This window comes from Coregonus lavaretus, assembly GCF_964263955.1.
Source record: "Coregonus lavaretus genome assembly, chromosome: 7".
NCBI lineage: Eukaryota > Metazoa > Chordata > Actinopteri > Salmoniformes > Salmonidae > Coregonus > Coregonus lavaretus.
The window spans coordinates 50,021,343-50,037,987 of NC_139994.1; the positions used below are offsets into that span (position 1 = coordinate 50,021,343).

Genomic DNA, 16,645 nt, shown 5'->3' on the forward strand with positions numbered 1-16,645 from the left:
TTCGGGCAGGCTTCGGCGTTCGGCGTCACCGGCCTTCTAGCCACTGCCGCTCCATATCTCATCATTCCATTTGTCTTGTCTTGTCAATTACACACACCTGGTTCATATCCCCTCATTAGTACGCGTTTAAGTGTTCCCTCTGCCCCCCTTGTCCTTGTGGGTGATTGTTCATTGTGAGGATTAGTAGCTCGGTTGAGCTCAGTATTTTGTATTGCCGGGGTATTTTCCCTGTGTGCATGTTTGTTCCAGTGCGCCTGTTTTGCGCACTGGACTGGTTTACGCTATCCTGCATAACAATGTATTACGGAATAAACTCTGTATACTGTGATTTACCCTGCTGCACCTGACTCCTTCAAATCACGCATCACATGGGGAAGAACTGGGTAATTGGGGAAGAGCTGAAGGCTTAGAAATCCACAGGTAGGTATAGACATCTTGTAGAAAACCCTGCTGAGTTTTTGACATTATTGTACAGAGAAGCACAACCTTGGGGGGAGAATACTGAACTGAACTGTATGAGGCGATGTGTTTACTTTACATTTACATTTAAGTTATTTAGCAGATGCTCTTCTCCTAACTGCTGTAGTGTATTTGAGGTTCAAAGTACAGTGAGGAGAATGAGTGCTATGGGAGGAGCAGACTGCACTGTCTGTGTATGAGAATGTAAGTGGACTTCTACACAGTATTTGAGGTGAGGACTGTCAGCAGGACATATTATTCTCTCCTGGCCTTACCTGTCCCTCATGGCTGGGTTCCTCAGGTCAGAGATGAGGGGGATGGTTCTCTTGAACTGGTCAATCCTGTTCTTAGAGAAGTCAACTATCTCCCACTGCTTATCCTGCAGGCACACAACAACAACAACACTGCAAAAGTTTACTACATAACAAAATACAAAGTCTACTTCATGACCAAAATTGCACAACAAATGCAAGGGACCTGTTTGGAGGGACCTGTTTGGTGTCATTCTGAATCAAAAAGCAGTTTTGGACTTGAGGGAAAAGTACAGTACCATGCAGAGTACTTTGATAGAACCAATGATGTGTATAAACCCTGGATGACTAACAGGGGGCGCTGTATTGAAACCAGGAAGCTATAGAAATGAATTAATTCATGTCTACATTTGTTTTTGACACATTTATTCTATTACAGACACCTTAGTGCATACTTTTAAATTATATTATGTGAGTTCAACATAAAAAATATATATATATTTAAACATTTTCCTTAAAGTATATATCTTTTTTTTGTATTAATGTTACTGTCCCAACTACAACAAAAAAATATTTAAATACATATAATTTTGTCCTTGAAACATTTAATTGAAATACTGTAGAATTCCATTAATTCCAATATGGCCGACTGATGGCTTCAAAGCCTCTCAACGGCCAATACATAGCATTACCAATCCAGAGAAGATCATTGGAAAGAACATAGAGTAGAATAATTGACATGTGTACTGTAGCTGTGGTAGACAGACACTGACCTTCAGTTCCCTGCTGAGTTTGTGTAGTTTCTTGAACATGGCCTGGGCGGTGTTCTCCATGCTCTCTGTCTGCAGGGTGACAAACTGACCCGCCTTCCACTCATCCCAGTGGGCATCCCACTGCTGGGTGATCTCCCACACCTGCTGCAGGTAGTCTAGGTCCTATAACACAACACAGCACATACGCACATCACCTTTACAGCGCAATGCACATCCTACCACAATCCTACCTTCAGAAGGTGGAGGGGCTTATCTATAAAACATCCGATTGTTTGGTCCTCCTTCCTCTCTACATGAATGGAAAAAATAAATGGGGAAACCCCTTGTCACCTCATCTATGTAATGTGCGACCATGCACCCCTCTCATTGTGGGCCTTCTCTACAGTACCTTCTCCAGGGTCTGTACATCTTTAGAGGAGGGCTGTTCTATCTTGAAGATGCCCAGGCCGTGGCGGATGGATCCCTCCTCCCCCTTCAGCGTGTCCAGCTGGCCTCTCAGCGCTGCTACCTTCTCCAGGGCCAACTCACACGTCACCACACTACCAAACGGACCTGCAGTACAGTACACACAGTACATACATGAATACATGAACCCTTATAATGTGTATACTTTGCATACATACATACATATACAGCACAGTACACACACAACTGCACACACGTGAGAGATACTGATACATGCAAACTGTAAGCAGAGCTGTTAATTCAACTGCAGTAAACGTGACAATGTATAATACTGTCTGTAGTAACCTTGAGCAGATTTCACTGTAGAGAAACAGTGTGATTGTCTCAGCGATGGTAATCTGTGCTGTTTAACTCAACAGCGTGTGGTAAGGGAAGTAGAGAAGAAGTGTTTCTCCCTCTGTGTCATTCATGTTGTTTCACAGCTTCAGCCCAGAGGTCAGTGTGTCACGACTTAACCCCCTGAGGAAGGGATGGATGAAGAAGGGGGAAGGTGAGAAGAGGAGAGAGAAAAGGAAAATAAAGAGCAGGAGGGAGGTTGAGAGAGAGGAGGAAGGAGGAGAGAGATAAAATAAAGAGCAGGAGGGAGGTTGAGAGAGAGGAGGAAGGAGGAGAGAGATAAAATAAAGAGCAGGAGGGAGGTTGAGAGAGAGGAGGAAGGAGGAGAGAGATAAAATAAAGAGCAGGAGGGAGGTTGAGAGAGAGGAGGAAGGAGGAGAGAGATAAAATAAAGAGCAGGAGGGAGGTTGAGAGAGAGGAGGAAGGAGGAGAGAGATAAAATAAAGAGCAGGAGGGAGGTCGAGAGAGAGAAGGAAGGAGGGGAGAGATAAAATAAAGAGCAGGAGGGAGGTCGAGAGAGAGAAGGAAGGAGGGGAGAGATAAAATAAAGAGCAGGAGGGAGGTCGAGAGAGAGAAGGAAGGAGGGGAGAGATAAAATAAAGAGCAGGAGGGAGGTCGAGAGAGAGGAGGAGAAAAAGGGGAGTTGTGAACCCCTGTGAGAGGGTTGGTTGGGTTCCCAGGTCCCCCAGTCGGCCCCTGACAGATCCCCACAAAGGCCCCGAACTCCCATGACCCCACACACACTGCCCTCCAGTCCCAGCCCAACTCTCAGGCCCCATCCCCAGTCCCAGCCCAACTCTCAGACCCCATCCCCATCCCCAGACCAACTCCCAGGCCCATCCCCAGCCAGGCCCAACTCAGGCCCAGCCCCATCCCCAGTTCAACTCAGCCCCATCCCTAGCCCAACTCAGGCCCCATCTACACCCCAACTCCCAGGCCCAGCCCCCACCCCAACTCCCAGGCTGTCAGAGGCAGACCCACCACCACCACCAGCACTGTACCACAGCCTCTTATCTGCATTCAATTAGGCCTTTCATTGGCCGACTGCCTGCTGCTATTGTTACAGCCATGATGGTACTAGTAGTGACTGGAGTTGTAATGAGGGAATAACTGATTCTATAATCCTCACTAGACTGGAGAGCTCTCTATACTATACGTGTTGCATTGGGCTGGTGCGGGTCCCAGATCTGTTTGTGCTGTCTGGGATCAGGCTAGTGTTGAGGTACGTACTAAGGCTATGGGAGAATTTGATGGACTTTATTCATTGACTATTCACAGACTGAGATTGTCTCTGTATAAAACCATCAGACCAGTTCATTCTCTTCTCTTTGACTGTGATGTGCCCTTCACACAGAGAATGAATATGATGTGGCTGACCCAATTGACTGGGATATTATCGTGTGTGTCGTGTGTGTGTGTCCTGTGCTATTATTGTAGAATGTGGTGTGTGTGTGTATGTGTGCTCGCGTCTGTGTACTGTGCTATTATTGTAGAGTGAATGTGTGTGTGTGTGTGTGCGTGTGTGTGGAGGTGGTCTGGACCTGAATACTAATGTCCCAGAGAACAAAGGCTGCCTGCTGGCCTCATTAACCTTCCCAGTGCCACAGTCACAGCCATTGTTTTCACCTTCCAAACATTCCCACCATTCTCTTCTCAACAGGTTCTGAGCTGACGGGAAGGCTGGGGTGAGAGAAGTAACCTTCAACAAGTTCTGGAATAGAACAGTGGAATAGAATTGTGATTACACACAAAGTGAGGTGACTTTGTGGAACTTGATATGATGAATTTGACTGTTCTAACGTGCACACCGTAACGTGCACAACTTTCCCACAGTGAGGACAAGGGGAATGGTTCACATTCCGAGATGTGTTGAAAGTCTAAAACTTTTCGATTCAGATGTGGTGAGAGAAAGTGTGTAAGAGAGAGCCGGGAGAAGGAGAAGGAGAGATAGGAAGGAAATGTAACTCTATCATGACAAAAACAATGAGACATCACACATCTCTCTCTGTGTTCACATGAGAGAGAGAGAGAGAGAGACAGAGAGAGAGAGAGAGAGAGAGAGAGAGAGAGAGAGAGAGAGAGAGAGAGAGAGAGAGAGAGAGAGAGAGAGAGAGAGAGGGGAGGGGAGGGGAGGGGAGGAGAGAGAGAGAGAGAGAGAGAGAGAGAGAGAGAGAGAGAGAGAGAGAGAGAGAGAGAGAGAGAGAGAGAGAGAGAGAGAGAGAGAGAGAGAGAGAGAGAGAGAGAGAGAGAGAGAGAGAGAGAGAGAGAGGGAGAGGGGAGGAGGAGAGAGAGAGGGAGAGAGAGAGAGAGAGAGAGAGTGATGAGAGAGAGAGAGAGAGAGAGAGAGAGAGAGAGAGAGAGGGGAGGAGGAGAGAGAGAGGGAGAGAGCGAGAGAGCGAGAGAGAGAGAGAGAGAGAGAGAGAGAGAGAGAGGGAGAGAGTGATGAGAGAGAGAGAGAGAGGGATGAGAGAGAGGTAAAAGAAAAGTAGGACAGGAGGTTTGTCCTCTTTGATACGGTTTGGCACGGCGTCTTGTTTTGAGTCGTAGAAGTGTGTGTGCGTGCGTGCGTGTGTGTGTGTTTGCCTGTGGAGGAGGAGCAGCGAGTTCAATCAGATTTTTAATGGAAACAGAAAATAACAGAATAAACAAAAGGAAGGGAATAAACCTCCCTACAATGATGGATGGCACAGACAGAATGTCAGACATGGAGAGAGACAGAGAACATGCCATCCAGCCCTCTGGGGGGGGGGTGATGTTATGAACCAGCTGGGAAGATCATTGTCAACCAAGACAAGAGACAACCTCCCCACACACCAAAACACACACGCGCGCGCACATGCAGGCACGCACACACACACTACCCCTATGGTGCTACTGACATGTCCTCATACAGTCTGTACAGTGTGTATCCCTCTGTACTGTATGTAGCCATTGTCTTACATCAGACAGCGCGTCAATTTCGCCTGCACTCATCTATCTCATATCTCGCAAAGGGTAATGGAATATATCAAGAGTAGTTTGGCTACAGTGGGCTGTCTAACATTAGAAAACATTACACTCTTAAAGGGAGTGCTCCTAATCTCAGCTTGTTACCTGTATAAAAGACACCTGTCCACAGAAGCAATCAATCTATCAGATTCCAAACTCTCCACCATGGCCAAGACCAAAGAGCTCTCCAAGGATGTCAGGGACAAGATTGTAGACCTACACAAGGCTGGAATGGGCTACAAGACCATCGCCAAGCAACTTGGTGAGAAGGTGACAACAGTTGGTGCGATTATTCGCAAATGGAAGAAACACAAATGCACTGTCAATCTCCCTCGACCTGGGGCTCCATGCAAGATCTCACCTCGTGGAGTTGCAATGATCATGAGAACGGTGAGGAATCAGCCCAGAACTACACGGGAGGATCTTGTCAATGATCTCAAAACAGCTGGGACCATAGTCACCAAGAAAACAATTGGTAACACACTACGCCGTGAAGGACTGAAATCCTGCAGCGTGCTCAAGAAAGCACATATACAGGCCCGTCTGAAGTTTGCCAATGAACATCTGAATGATTCAGAGGAGAACTGGGTGAAAGTGTTGTGGTCAGATGAGACCAAAATGGAGCTCTTTGGCATCAACTCAACTCGCCATGTTTGGAGGAGGAGGAATGTTGCCTATGACCCCAAGAACACCATCCGTCAAACATGGAGATGGAAACATTATGCTTTGGGGGTGTTTTTCTGCAAAGGGGACAGGACAACTTCACCGCATCAAAGGGACGATGGATGGGGCCATGTACAGTCAAATCTTGGGTGAGAACCTCCTTCCCTCAGTCAGGGCATTGAAAATGGGTAGTGGATGGGTATTCCAGCATGACAATGACCCAAAACACACGGCCAAGGCAACAAAGGAGTGGCTCAAGAAGAAGCACATTAAGGTCCTGGAGTGGCCTAGCCAGTCTCCAGAACTTAATCCCATAGAAAATCTGTGGAGGGAGCTGAAGGTTTGAGTTGCCAAACGTCAGCCTCAAAACCTTGACTTGGAGAAGATCTGCAAAGAGGAGTGGGACAAAATCCCTCCTGAGATGTGTGCAAACCTGGTGGCCAACTACAAGAAACGTCTGACCTCTGTGATTGCCAACAAGGGTTTTGCCACCAAGTACTAAGTCATGTTTTGCAGAGGGGTCAAATACTTATTTCCCTCATTAAAATGCAAATCAATTTATAACATTTTTGACATGCGTTTTTCTGGATTTTTTTGTTGTTATTCTGTCTCTCACTGTTAAAATAAACCTATCATCAAAATTATAGACTGATCATGTCTTTGTCAGTGGGCAAACGTACAAAATCAGCAGGGGATCAAATACTTTTTTCCCTCACTGTATATTCCTTAACAGGAATTAAACAGAAAATGTATCCCCTGAATTGAAATGGAATTGACTCCAACCCTGGTGTGCAGAAATACTGTAAGATAATCTGCCTAGTGTATGTATGGCTGTGTGTGAGATATCTACTCTATGTATGGCTGTGTGTGAGATATGTGTGTATGGCTGTGTGTGAGATATGTGTGTATGGCTATTTGTGCTAGCAGATGACCTGAGCTGCTGAAGTCCTGGACGGTAGTCTGCATTTTCTTCTTAAACTCCTCTGCTGAGAAGATTAGGCTGCTCTTGAACTTGTCCTTCTGTTTCTTCAGCATGATGTCACTGTCTATCACCACCTGTTGGAACCACACCCACTCCCCGTTCAGAGCCTCCAACATCTCATGGACCTGGGGAGAGAGAGAGGGGGGGTTAAAACGGGTGGGGTGGGGTGGGGTGGGGGGGTTGGGTGTCCGTCCATCTGCTACTCACAGCCTGGTCCACGGTGACCTCGTACTTCTCTAGGATAGCAAACTGTTCATGGATGGGAGGTATCTGGCTCTCTATCTTCTGAAAGTCTCCCTGTAGAGTCTCCAGTAGCTTGAGACTCTCACCCAGCTCCACCAGGGACTGTGGGGGCTTGCTCAGCCTGCACACACACATAATAGTTTATTGACCCTTTTCAATCATTAACAGCACATACAGTACACATTCATGGACTCTGAAGATGTCTGCAAATAAAACGTTTATGACACATCACAAATCAAAAGGCCTATAATCTAGCTATATACCACATATATGCCTTTACACCACACACACTTGTCCCACTTTAAACAAACTACAACTTTAAGGCCCATAAACTCTTCATAAACCTTTTATAAAGTGGAATCCACACACTCCCAGCCCCACCCTCCACAACCCACCTTCCCCACCCACCTGAGAGCGTTCTCCTGCAGAAAGATGTGCAGCTCTTTGAGCCTGGTGCTGGCCATGAGGCTGAGCAGCTGGGTGAACTTGCCTTGCCACTCGTTACAGTGCTGCACCAGGCTGAACTTCAGGGGAGCACAGTCCAGCAGCACAAACTGAACACTCAACACCGTCTCCTCCTTCTGAACGTTGTTGGCCACCTCCGTGTACCTGGGGGAGGAGAGGGGGGAGGGGAGGGTGGAGAGGGAAAGGGGAGGGGAGGGTGGGGGGGGGGAGAGAGGGAGAGAGAGAAAGAGAGAGAAAGAGAGAGAGTGAAGATGTGTACATTTTTAAGTATATGTACAAGATAAAGACCGTACTTTGACTTCAATAGGAACCAATACACTGTTCCTCTGTAGCCTAAAGATTATACTTTGTTTACTAACATAATTATCTATGTCCAATACTGTACTGTATAATACAGTAAAGTACACTAAAATACAACGGCAAATGAATTACCATCAAACAAAAGACCACAAAGGATCAAAGCAACATGGTCTGATTGTTCTATTGACAAGGGTCAATAGGAAACTGCTGAGCCAGACCGGCGTGTGATGTACACACATGGAGTGTTGACTCTCCAACCATTTACAGTATCTCAGACAAATCCATAAGACAATATTGCACACTCTCACTGACTGTCTCATCGTCTCATCTGCTGCTAGTCTCCAACATGTTTACCATGCACATCCATATGACATGATCTATATGTTTAACGGACAGGACACAGGGACAGTTGGGTCTGGTTTGGACCCTCTCTCTTCTCTATCCATTCCCGTGGGAGTAGGATGAACCTGCTCCTAGATGCTGATCTAACCATAGCCGCAGGAAGTAGGGGTGCAGCACCCCCTGGTGGTAAGGGAAAACGGCAGGAATTTGGGCTGCATTTGTATTGTTGCAATAAAAAATGATCCGTGCGCTCATGATATGCTCTGATCTATTCAGTTGTGGGGGTTTGGAGTCAGACACGCGCTCTGTTGTACGATAGACAGTTTAGTTAGTCTCTCTCCCTCTCTGTTCCTCTCCCCTCTTCTCTCCCCCTTGTGGTGGATATCAAGTGATCTGGAGCAGTGCTCGCAATAGTTTTCCACTTCTATTTTCTATTAGTTTACAATTCTAGGCGAAAAGGGAATGGGAATAATATAAAATTAGGAACATGGCATTCTCTCGCCCTCGGCTCACAGGCCTGCTCCTGCCCATGTCAAACACGTAGGTGTACTAACCCACTAGTCTAGCAAGCAACACATGCTCTCTCTCTCTCTCTCTCACTCTCTCACACACACCCGTTGTAATTATGCAGTACAAAGAAATGTGCGCTCTGTTCACAATGCTCTATTCCTAGGTGGCGCGTGAGTTTCAAGTTTAGGGAAGCTTACAATTTATCCTACCATTTCTACTGATCTGCGTGCCAGTTTCGTGGAACAGTTTCATTTAAATAATGACGTTTTTGTTTCTCAAAATTATTGTCACATGGTTAATAATACAAATCGGAATTAAAATGATAGAAATCTAAAAGTAAAAATAAAACTAATGCAAGAGCACCAGCCTCTGCCATATGAACACATTGATACACCATGATCCATTTGTTGTTAAAGAAATGAGCGCATGGAACTCAGAGATAGCCTATAGGCCAATGTAGCAGTAGGACTATAACTTCCATTGTCAACTAAGTAAAAATACATAAAGCCGATGAATAAAAACTGAAAATGCAGGTTTTTCAATAGCATGAATCTCTTTACTCCACCTGTCTGCCTCCCTTTATACCTGTCTTGACTTGAGCTATCACTAGTGAAGTGCAACACTGTATGAACTAGCCTATTCTGGGCCACTAGCCTATTCTGGGCCGCTAGCCTATTCTGGGCCACTAGCCTATTCTGGGCCGCTAGCCTATTCTGGGCCGCTAGCCTATTCTGGGCCGCTAGCCTATTCTGGGCCGCTAGCCTATTCTGGGCCACTAGCCTATTCTGGGCCGCTAGCCTATTCTGGGCCACTAGCCTATTCTGGGCCGCTAGCCTATTCTGGGCCACTAGCCTATTCTGGGCCGCTAGCCTATTCTGGGCCGCTAGCCTATTCTGGGCCGCTAGCCTATTCTGGGCCACTAGCCTATTCTGGGCCACTAGCCTATTCTGGGCCACTAGCCTATTCTGGGCCACTAGCCTATTCTGGGCCACTAGCCTATTCTGGGCCACTAGCCTATTCTGGGCCGCTAGCCTATTCTGGGCCACTAGCCTATTCTGGGCCGCTAGCCTATTCTGGGCCACTAGCCTATTCTGGGCCGCTAGCCTATTCTGGGCCACTAGCCTATTCTGGGCCACTAGCCTATTCTGGGCCACTAGCCTATTCTGGGCCTTCAGAGTTTCCCGGGCCAGTGAGCTCGGGGGACAGACGCAGCTGTTTTTGCGCAAAGGGAAATGTGTTCAGTTATTTTATGTTTCCACTGGATATATTGGATCCTCAGAGCATGACATTCTGCTCTTTCACACCGAGGCCTGATGATTATCGAGGGGGAGAGTGTTGGAAAGATTTTTCAAATACGGTGAGGAACTATTATCATTCACAATAGATTTAATAAAAAACAGACTTCATTGACTTCCTGTGTGAGGTGAAGAAAAAATGACTGAGAAGCTCAGCTTGGTGGTGGTGAGTTAAGACAATCAGAAATCAGACATCCCCAAATGGGCACTTTCCTACATTTGCACGCAGCAGGCCAGTTAGCCTACTTCTAAGCATTCTCAGGCGCATGCTCAGTCAACATTAAGAGGACAGAGAAACCAGACACAGGCTCATTGCTCACATGGAGCGCTCCAAACAAAATACAATGACAAAATTGACAAAACTAATGGTATGAAATAAACCAAAACTTGTTTCTCACAAGTGTAGCAACATTTCCATTTAGAGAATGAGAACGGTAAATTACTGTAGGCTTAATTAATCCATGCATTAACAGAAATGAATGTAACCAAATGACGAGGATTAACGGTACATTTACTACTGGTGACATACACTAAGTGTACAAAACATTAAGAACACCTTCCTAAGGTGCACCCCTAATGTGGGGCTATGATAGTCAATTGCAAATTAGTCTGACATCATTTATCTTATCTCACCACCACTAACGAGATGGCATGTCGCGTTGGAGCTTCTCAAAGTCAGGGGGCGTGGCCGACAGTGCGCACCTCATCTCTCCTGTCACATCCAACTTGGATCTATATTTGTTTTTAATACAGAAGAGAGCACTGAATCAGCGGCACAGTATTCCCTTTGAGTCAGGAAACAAAACGCCTCCATAATGACCCGTGAATGCGTTGTCTGCAGCATTCGGTCACATGACAGCTCCATCAGCTGTTCGGTTTCACTTACCGGCATGTCAACTGAGCCAGGATCACAGTCAAACGGATTTCGCTGATTCGGTCACTCATCTTTATAATTTTTTTGTATTTCCCCTGCATGCTTGCGTTCAGTTCGTTCAGTTTCCCAAATATGTCTGTTACATAGGCAAGGACACACATTTTCTTTTCATTACACAGAAAGTCAACAAAATCAGTTTTTGACATCCATTGCGAATCACAACAGTTCTTCTCTCAAGTAAACAAATCTTTCCGACATTCCCCCTCGATAACCACTAAGCCTCAGTGTGAAATAGAGCATTGTCATGCTCTGATTCCATTTCTCCACATAGTTTTGCGAACAGGCGTGCGCGATGTAGTTTACAATCGAAGTTACCTGCTGCGCATCTCCGAGTTCTGTGCTCAGCTCTTTCGCCGCCAGTTGCTCTCGGTGTATCCATTATAGCTCAGTGGGTGTATCATACAATGCGTCCATATGGCAGAGGGAGACAAATTCAGAACTAGAATGCAGAGGCCTGCCCGCCGTCCCGTGATAGATGTAGCCCCATCTGTGCAAAAGTCCACCATTCGATCCCATGGAATCTGTTTTTCGCCAATATAGCCACTCAGCAAACTGAACATCCTCTGTGCCATTTCATGCTCGGGAAACATCGACAGAACAATCTGTTCTTGTGAATAGAATCCCCCGACATGAAGCGAACAAAAGTCAATGAATGGGCATCTCGGCCCTCACAGCTAACGTCCATTTAGAGAGCATAAGGTGGGGAATTTGAGTCATTCAGTCAGAGTTTCCTCTAGCTATAGCATCAATTCTTAGTTTCACAGTGTTATCTGACAAAGGTATTGATGTGAGTTTCTGTGCCTCTGCCTCCCCACACATTGCTTTCACCATATCAATTGTGACCGGTAATATCAAAGTCACTGCAATAGTGTGTGGTTTCATAGCGTAGCGGGCTTAGCCGTTCACCGTGGGAATGATTCAAGTGCAACAGTCAAGTGCAGCCTGGGTCAAGGCGCGACCTCTAGTTTGGGAACCGCTGATCTACACTGATTGAAGTGGATTTAACAAGTGACATCAATAAGGGATCATAGCTTTCACCTGGATTCACCTGGTCAGTCCATGTCAAGGTATTCATAATGTTTTGTACACTCAGTGTGTGTAATGGGGAATTTATCAAATAAACTATCAAAGGGCAAACAATTAACACAATAAAAAACAATAAATGCGCAAGAATTGGCGGGAGAAAGCTGAGCGCATTCTGGAGAGAGAAGATCCAATATCTACGCCACCCACCCCTCCCCTTCTTCTTGTCTCAACATTTCCAATTATACTCGAGACACATTATCTTCACACATATTTTAGATGCATTGCTTTTCACTGACAGCCTCATCTCACTTCAGCTAGGTCTGTTGCCAAGCGCACAGCCCAAATAACGGGCTTCCCAACTAGGCATATAGACCTACACGCTTGTGATTTGAAACAATCCACAGCTTAAAAGAAGCTAATGATCCTCTGTATTTTGAATGATTTTATTTATTTATGTATAGACAGGAGTAATTATATCATTTTGGCAAATGTATTTTAATTAACTACTGTTACCAAATTTTGTCCTATGCTTAGGCTACTTATCACATTAGGTATTGTATTTTATTGTTAGCCTGCAAATATGTATTTTTTTAAAACTCAAAACATCTTCCCGTGGCTATGTAGCTAAGGTCAGTTTTGTAGTGTAAGCTGATCCTAGATCTGTGACTGGCTAAGGACAACTTCTACTCTTCCAACCCTGTTGAGGTAGATTACCTGGTTGCCAGATTGTCACGCCCTGGCCTATAGTATTCTAGCTAGTTTGGTCAGGGTGTGAATTTCTAGGTTTCGTATTTCTATGTTTGGCCGGGTGTGGTTCCCAATCAGAGGCAGCGGTCGCTCGTTGTCTCTGATTGGGGATCATACTTAGGCAGCCAGTTTTCCTGCCTGTGTTGTGGGTTTTTGTTGTGTTCCTGTTGTAGGCTTGTGTATTAGCCTTTGGACCGTCACGGTTAAGTTTTGTTATTTTGGTTACTGTGTCGTGTGTTTATTCTTTAATAAACATGTACGCCTTTCAAGCTGCACCTTGGTCCGTCCCGTTCCTTAACGTACGTGACACACATCTGTTCTTATTTTAGCCAACACAACTGTAATTCATTACAATGAACAACAGTTTGCTAAAGCTAAAGCAAACACTGATCTGGCAACACACCCTTCCCCTCCCTAGCTGTTAGAGGGTCAAACCTGGCGATGTCGGCGTCGAAGGAGGACACGGGGGGGTTGAGGCGCTGGTATCTCCTGATGAAGGGGTCCTTGTTGATCTCCCAGATCTCTCTGTGTTTGTCCCAGGTCTTCAGGTAAGCCTGCAGGTGGCCTGCGTTGGCCGTCATTCCTGCTGCTACCGCTGCCTGAATCTTACCGATCTCCTCATCTTGTTCTGGGGTTAGAGAAGGAGAAAAAGAGGAATCATCATGTAAAACAGGCCAAAGCACATTATATTTATAGAGGAGCATATTGAAATGTCCTTATCCTGCTCTGGGGGGAGGGAGAGAGAGAGAGAGGGGATTCCAAAGATATTACTATATGGAGTAAGTAGAAGCCCCTAACTGATACAGATATTAATTTTTTATTCTTTAAATTCAGTCCATCCTCTCTCTTGCCAAATATATGTTTATCTCAATGAGACAAGCCTGGATAAATCAATAAAGATGGTTATGGTTACAACTTGGAGTATGTCAACCTGATCTGAGATCTGTGGATAAAGGCACCTTCTACCACAAGCTCACCATATGGTAGATACATACAGTAACTGTACACTCGACTACATAGTGCATGCTTCCACACATTCGTTGTTAAATACAGTGAGTTGACGCACCTTTGACACATTGTAACAGGCACTTACACTTGTTAAAAAAGGCTTTTCATGAGTGAACATGTTTTACAGCCTGGCGCGTGTCACTAGGGATCAACTAGACTATGTTGATTGGGGTTCAGGAGCTAACAGCAGTAGCTGTACGAGCATTCCCCCTCGATGGGATATGGCTGGACACACACACACACTCAGAGCTATGGAGAGGGGCTACCTCTGGCCTGCTCCAGTCCACCATCTCCTGACTGTTTGATTATGATGAATGGACGGGGGATGGAGTGAGGGGTGAGGATGAATGGACAGGGGGATGGAGTGAGGGGTGAGGATGAATGGACGGGGGATGGAGTGAGGATTGAGGATGAATGGACGGGGGATGGAGTGAGGATTGAGGATGAATAGACAGGAGGATGGCGTGAGGGGTGAGGATGAATGGACAGGGGGATGGAGTGAGGGGTGAGGATGAATGGACAGGGGGATGGAGTGAGGGGTGAGGATGAATGGACGGGGGGATGGAGTGAGGGGTGAGGATGAATGGACGGGGGATGGAGTGAGGGGTGAGGATGAATGGACGGGGGGATGGAGTGAGGGGTGAGGATGGATGGACGGGGGATGGAGTGAGGGGTGAGGATGAATGGACAGGGGGATGGAGTGAGGGTTGAGGATGGAGTGAGGGGGATGGAGTGAGGGGTGAGGATGAATGGACGGGGGATGGAGTGAGGGGTGAGGATGGATGGACGGGGGATGGAGTGAGGGGTGAGGATGGAGTGAGGGGGATGGAGTGAGGGGTGAGGATGAATGGACGGGGGATGGAGTGAGGGGTGAGGATGGATGGACGGGGGATGGAGTGAGGGGTGAGGATGGAGTGAGGGGGATGGAGTGAGGGGTGAGGATGAATGGACGGGGGATGGAGTGAGGGGTGAGGATGGATGGACGGGGGATGGAGTGAGGGGTGAGGATGGAGTGAGGGGGATGGAGTGAGGGGTGAGGATGAATGGACGGGGGATGGAGTGAGGGGTGAGGATGGATGGACGGGGGATGGAGTGAGGGGTGAGGATGGAGTGAGGGGGATGGAGTGAGGGGTGAGGATGAATGGACGGGGGATGGAGTGAGGGGTGAGGATGGATGGACGGGGGATGGAGTGAGGGGTGAGGATGAATGGACAGGGGGATGGAGTGAGGGGTGAGGATGAATGGACGGGGGATGGAGTGAGGGGTGAGGATGAATGGACAGGGGGATTTAGTGAGGGGTGAGGATGAATGGACAGGGGGATTTAGTGAGGGGTGAGGATGAATGGACGGGGGGATGGAGTGAGGGGTGAGGATGAATGGACAGGGGGATGGAGTGAGGGGTGAGGATGAATGGACGGGGGATGGAGTGAGGGGTGAGGATGAATGGACAGGGGGATTTAGTGAGGGGTGAGGATGAATGGACAGGGGGATTTAGTGAGGGGTGAGGATGAATGGACGGGGGATGGAGTGAGGGGTGAGGATGAATGGACAGGGGGATTTAGTGAGGGGTGAGGATGAATGGACAGGGGGATTTAGTGAGGGGTGAGGATGAATGGACGGGGGGATGGAGTGAGGGGTGAGGATGAATGGACAGGGGGATGGAGTGAGGGGTGAGGATGAATGGACGGGGGGATGGAGTGAGGGGTGAGGATGAATGGACGGGGGGATGGAGTGAGGGGTGAGGATGAATGGACAGGGGGATGGAGTGAGGGGTGAGGATGGAGTGAGGGGGATGGAGTGAGGGGTGAGGATGGAGTGAGGGGGATGGAATGAGAGGTAAGGAGTAAAAGGGGGATGGAGTGAGGATGAAGAGATTAAATGATCTGGATAAAGAGAAGGAGTGAAAAATGAAAGATGGATGGGGTGAGGTGAGGAAGGGTGAGGGGTCAGAAGCGACAATAAAGAGAACTGAACATAAGGATGGGTCGAGGAGGAGGTCGCGTGAGACGTGGAACAGTGAGGTGAGAGGGGTCTCTAACCTATGTCTGTGTGTGTGTGTGTGTGTGTGTGTGTGTGTGTGTGTTACCTATGATGCAGGGTACAGGTTTCCTCTGTGAGCGTCTGCGTGTGAGGAGGTCCGGGAGGCGTTTGAACACAGAGATGGTGCTGATCAGCTGAGAACTGATGTTGTTCACAATCTGAGCCAGTTTCTGTAGAGTGGGGGAGAACTCCACCTGTTGGACACACACACACACAAAAAAACACACACACACACACACACAAACCATTACTACTTACACCATTGCAGCAATCAATACTTTTTGCCTCTAGGCTTAAAGACCTAACGAGCTCTCCTGCTATAATTTCATTTCTAATACGTTTAATTTGTAATAACATAAATTAATCCTCCTGTATAAAGAATCCTAGCCTATCAATGATGCAGATATTTTACATACATAAAGCATAAATCATATGGCACGGCTGATTTATAAAGAGTGAGAGAGAGGGAGAGGGAGAGGGAGAGTCTTGGTGTCCTGTTTTGATTTATAATGCTATCTTCATATGTAAAACAACCTGCACTGCGTAGAGCTCTGCGTTTGCTAGACAAGGACAAAATATGTTCTCTTCCATTGTATTCTAAATAGTGCCGACTATTTAGTGCGACTCAAACCTTGGAAATGCTACAAAATCATATGACATCTTACACTGAGAATGGATGACGTTGTTCTGCTTTAAAATATAAGACTCTTGTCTGGGGGGGGTTAGTACGCGTAGGGGTAATATTGCTAGAATCTCTGTTAAGAGTGTAAACAAAATATATGTGTTGAGAATTGCCTTGAAGTCTATTACAATCTGCA

At 46.8% G+C, this 16,645-nt stretch overlaps 1 protein-coding gene across 1 annotated transcript in view; it reads right to left on the minus strand.

Annotated features, from left to right (window-relative positions):
• dnah2 (dynein, axonemal, heavy chain 2) overlaps window positions 1-16,645 on the minus strand; it is a gene marked incomplete at its 5' end in the record, with an annotated part of 216,531 nt that overhangs the window by 137,809 nt on the left and 62,077 nt on the right. The window contains 8 exons of the mRNA XM_084165815.1: window positions 735-838; window positions 1,484-1,645; window positions 1,872-2,035; window positions 6,868-7,042; window positions 7,125-7,281; window positions 7,569-7,769; window positions 13,215-13,407; window positions 15,874-16,021. Of these exons, the coding sequence (XP_084021941.1) occupies window positions 735-838; window positions 1,484-1,645; window positions 1,872-2,035; window positions 6,868-7,042; window positions 7,125-7,281; window positions 7,569-7,769; window positions 13,215-13,407; window positions 15,874-16,021 (1,304 nt within the window). The remainder of the gene's footprint in view (window positions 1-734; window positions 839-1,483; window positions 1,646-1,871; window positions 2,036-6,867; window positions 7,043-7,124; window positions 7,282-7,568; window positions 7,770-13,214; window positions 13,408-15,873; window positions 16,022-16,645) is intronic.